Source organism: Etheostoma cragini, chromosome 14 (assembly GCF_013103735.1).
Source record: "Etheostoma cragini isolate CJK2018 chromosome 14, CSU_Ecrag_1.0, whole genome shotgun sequence".
In the NCBI taxonomy this organism is placed as follows: domain Eukaryota; kingdom Metazoa; phylum Chordata; class Actinopteri; order Perciformes; family Percidae; genus Etheostoma; species Etheostoma cragini.
The window spans coordinates 3,191,806-3,196,725 of record NC_048420.1 but is presented as its reverse complement, the minus strand read 5'-3'; the positions used below and the strand labels follow the sequence as shown (position 1 = coordinate 3,196,725).

The following is a 4,920-nucleotide window of genomic DNA, read 5'->3' as shown; positions in this document are numbered from 1 at the left end:
GGGGGGCAGCGGCGGTCGGGGTGAGGCTGCGGGAAACCAATTTCAGCCTGATTTGATATCAGATTTGATTATACACAGAAAGGCCATAACTGACAATGAACATTAACCACAGACAAAAATAACCTGCAGGTGTAGGTCTGCAATTGTGTGGATAAAGTTGTAGACTAGCTGCCCGGTAGACTAACAAAATATGATCTGTGAGCAGATCTCGTCCTATCAGCTGGCTGATAACGCTGTCTAAGTTGTCTGCAGGGCCCATCCAAAGTACTGTGGGTCATTTACAGTATATTCAAGGTGTATTCACAGCTATCAGTATTCTTGTACATCTACAAAGAGAGTGTGTGAATGTAAAGGCATCAGTTAACAAGGCTGATAGGCAGTGTGTACCATGTTCTGTTGCTGGCAGCGCACACTGGACTACGGACTGAGACAGTAAAAGCTGTAATAATTATGTAACTTTTGATATATCCGCATAGATATCTATGTAGGTCTTTAGACTCACCCACAGCAGGAGCGTCATACTCGTCCCCCAGCAGTATTTCAGGAGCAGAGTAGGCCAATGAGCCACAGGAGGTGTTCAGTGTTTTCCCGGGCTGAAACCGGTTGCTGAAGCCGAAGTCGGTGAGCTTGACGACCCCCTGCTTCTCGAAGAACACCACGTTCTCTGGCTTCAGGTCCCTGTGCACCACGTGCAGCCGGTGACAGTAGGAGATGGCGTGGACAATTTGGGCAAAGTAACACTTGGCCACCTTGGAGAGGAGAGACAGGAATGGTAGCAAGCGATAGTAATGTATCACATATAATAATAATAATAATGTCAGGAGGTCATAAGACGAATCCTCACACACACATTTAGGTAATTTAGCTTCTCTAATCCATCTGGGATGAACACCAAGAGAACATAGGGCTAACTACCAACTAGCAATGCCTTTGTGGACTATTTAAAGCAGGAGTTTAACAGTTTGAATTTGCTTTATTGGTGAGAGATAAAACGATTAAAACCAGACTAGTCGTCTGCTTTGTCTCCAGTTTTTATGCTAAGCTACGCTAACTAGCTTCTGGCTCTAGTGGACAGTAATTAGAGTAGTCTTCATGATTTGTATCTAACTCTGTACATGATAGTTATTTATACGTGCCTCCTTAAATGTTATTTGTTTAATTTGGGAAAAAATGAGTGAATTTCAAGTTTCTAAACTGCTTCTCTGCAGTATAACACACACACATCTTACCAACGATGCCAAATTTTACTTTAACTTACTTTACCGCAAAACCAACCTGCTTATTGACTACCGCCTCAATGCCACTGCTACCATTGCAGAATTTGAGAACGCCTCATCCATTTTTCCCTGCTGAATTTATCCTTTTTCAATGGCTTTCAATGTCAGACAGTTGGTTCCTGGAGTGTGGAATTGATTAACTTGAAAGAATCGGTATGCGCAATGCATTGGTGAGCTTCTAACTACCTTTGAAGTGCCCTTCACTGCATTCCCACAAAATAGTCTCAACTAAAATAAAAGAAATCTTAATTCTGCCCCTTGTTCTTTCACAGGAGAATAAATATGGATATGATACTTTATTGATCTCCTTTCTCTTGCTTTATCTCGAGCAACCCCTGGAGATGGTAGCGAGTCCCCAAGTCAGGTAGGGCGAACTCACCTCTTCAGGGAGGCCTCCGTCGTGCTTCATGATGCAGTCGTACATGTCTCCCCCGTCTCCCAGCTCTAGGATGAGGTAGAGCTTGGTGGCCGTGTCGATGACCTCGTAGAGGCGTACCACGTTGGGGTGCTGCACCATCTTCATGCAGCGCACCTCCTGGAAAAGGTGGCCCCGCGCCACCGGGTCCAGCTTAGTCTTATCTATCACCTTCACTGCTACCTAGAGGAGCAACATAATGTCAAATACAGAACTGATGACGGACAGCTGTCCCAATCTACAACTTTTAGCAGCAGATTTTGCACACTGTAGAGGTTATTGACACTTTCCGACTAAAGCAGCTAATTGCTGATGCGTAAAGCCGATACTAAAAATGTTGCACTGGTTATCAAACAGAAACATTACAAGCATTTAGTGTTTTGGTCTTTGTCTGGTGGGTAACGCCTCTAGGAACAACAATGAGACCATCATGTGACGCTAAAACAGTCACAGGAGCCAAGATCAACACAATACGTTGGCAAATCTATCCACTCATCTCGCGTTTGAGACATCACTCAAATATGTTGTTACTCAGCACCCTTCTTTGGTATGTCTGTCTCTAAGGGTGAGGCAAATCACTGGCACTTTGTAGTTGTAGTGTGTAGTTGCATGTACAGAAATGGTCAAGCGTACCTTTTCCCCAGTGAATACGTGTCGGGCCAGTTTGACCACAGCAAAGTGTCCCCGGCCCAGCGTCTTGTCCAGGTCGTAAAGCCCGGCGATCTTCCCATCGTGATGACGTTTGAGCCCCGCCATCGCTGCTGGTGGACACGGACGGAGGAGCTGCCTTCTGGTCTCCAGTCAATTCTCCATGTCCTCCTGCATAGGTTGAAGTTAGGTGGAATCTGGTTCGATGGGTTTTAGACCAGCTGCGGGTTTCTCAATGCAGTTTCAGGAATTTGTTGATAAGATCCCCTGCAGGATGGCGAATATTCACAGAGCTTTGTCCTGCTGCGCTGCCAGTGCTCACTTCAACCCCATCTTCTTTGGATCTTAGGGTGAAAATGGTCAAGAGAGAGAGAGAGGGCATCAAAACTCACCCATTCCTTTGGACAATATAACCCTTCAAGGAATCTCCACAATGAACTGAGTCACCGCGTCATAAACCTATCTGATGGACTGTGATCCTCAAGTCCACATTCTCTGCACGTTAGTGTCTATTTAATAATTGGATGAGTTAAAATACCAAATCTACAAAACAAAAAGAAACTAAGAATCTACAGCTAGGCGTGCTAACATGTTCACAATGACACTGTCCATGTCATGCTAACGTGCCGATGGTTAGCAGGTAGAATGTTTCCCAAGTTCACCATCTTAGTTTATCTTTTAAACATTTGGTTAATAGCACTTAACAAAAGGTACAGCTAACGCTGATGGGAATGATGCCCATTTTGCAGGCATATGGTCCTAACCAAAGTTTGGGCTGAATAAAATTAAAATGACGTCGCCAAGCCAACGCTGCTAGAGTGACTATAACTGACATCTGGTTGCATATTAGCACTTCATTTAACATTAAAATCTGTTAGAATTGTGAAATCAAAAGACGTTTCCCATCTTAATTCACTTCAAAACCAAAAAGCTAAATTAAAACTTGAACTAGTAGTCCCAGACCCAGAAGTGTACCAACCAACAAAGGGCCTGTATCATCGAATATACCGATGACTCAGTTTTCTATATGGATAACTAGGGACAACTGGCACTAGATAAGAGTCAAGTTTGACCCAAGAGTCCTCTTGCATATATACAATTAACTCATGTAAGTGTTGACAAGACATTTCTTACTTTAATTTATACACTAACACAGCTTTGATAAGGTATTTTCCATACAGGAAAGGTAGGTTCAATTAACCAATATTTGTATTTATATTACTTCATTATTAAATGAGTTATTTGTACAAAATGTCAAGAAAGGTAATAAATAAGTTCTTAAAAACCCAAGGTGACGCCTTTTTAACAGTCCAAAACCCAAAGACATTCAATTAACATAGAAATCAAACAGAGCAAAACAGAAAATCCTTACATTTGAGAAGCTGGAACCAGAAAATATTAGTTTTTTCTTGATTAAATGACTAAAAGGATTAATGTATTGTGTTGTCTTCCCGTCAAACATGAAACATTATTATCACTTTTTCAACGTTGTGGGTGCTTTTTTAATGTTTTTTCCAAAGTTATTTGATAGTTCTACTGTCAAATTTGACCCAAAGACAAACATGAGGGTTAAAACTATTGCTGTCTAATATTCTGTTAATCTAACAGAATTTCTTTCCCAGAATTTCTTCATAATGAATGTGTCATTTGATATGTTCGGCCCCTCATGGATGACAAAACTCTTCTAAACTAACTACCAAACTACTAACTCTGCCCCTCCGCTCTGTTCACCAGAATACAGCGTGTTGCTTCACAGCCCTGATTATGCAACAACGCCTCCAGGGGAGGCACGGCATTCCTCCCAGGAATCTACCTGCGTGCCACGAGCACACAGGTGGCAAAAACCACACAATGTACAGAAAAAGACGAACATTCCTGGGTGGTGATCCTCGTCTAGGTGTGTCCCTCTCACCTGAATCCACAGAGATAACTGCCAATCAATCAGGCATAACTGTTGCCAGGGAACATGCCAATCAACAGATACAGTAAGATAAAAAAAATTGAAAACGTCTCTAAACCACCGGCAATCTGTGGTTGCTCAAATGAAATGTTGAAAGATTAAAAAGCTCTTTGGGGTTTTTTATGTGATCCTCAGTTTGTACCAGTGAGTCGTTTTTGTTTTAACAGGAGGATGACATCTCTATCTGTCTCTGCTCACACACACACAAACACACACACACACACGTCAGGCTGACAGGTTAGGTTAGGTGAGATCAACATGGGCTGTCGGATGGTGGTGAGCTGTTGCGTTGGCCTGGGTCAAACCAGGATCTGCAATTCTAAATCCAGACCTCTTACCTCAAGAGTGTGTTTTTAGTCACTTGATTGGTTTACAGATGGGTGAAATTGCAAAGATAAATGCGCTTGATGTCCATGTAAACATACAGCGCAGCAGCGTAACAGTCGTGTACGCTTTGTGGTCGGCTATGTAACTGTTCAAGATGCCGAATCTATTGATTTACAAGGTAGTAGTGTGCATGTGTGAACCCAAACACACACATGTATATATACACTCACCGGCCACTTTATTAGGTACCCCATGCTAGTAACGGATTGGACCCCCTTTTGCCTTCAGAACTG

At 42.6% G+C, this 4,920-nt stretch overlaps 1 protein-coding gene across 1 annotated transcript in view; it reads right to left on the bottom strand.

Annotated features, from left to right (window-relative positions):
* LOC117957153 (SNF-related serine/threonine-protein kinase-like) overlaps window positions 1–4,920 on the bottom strand; it is a 15,606-nt gene that overhangs the window by 9,068 nt on the left and 1,618 nt on the right. Inside the window, 3 exon segments of the mRNA XM_034892750.1 lie at window positions 503–749; window positions 1,657–1,875; window positions 2,326–2,684. Coding sequence (XP_034748641.1) covers window positions 503–749; window positions 1,657–1,875; window positions 2,326–2,448 — 589 coding nt within the window. The 5' untranslated portion in view covers window positions 2,449–2,684.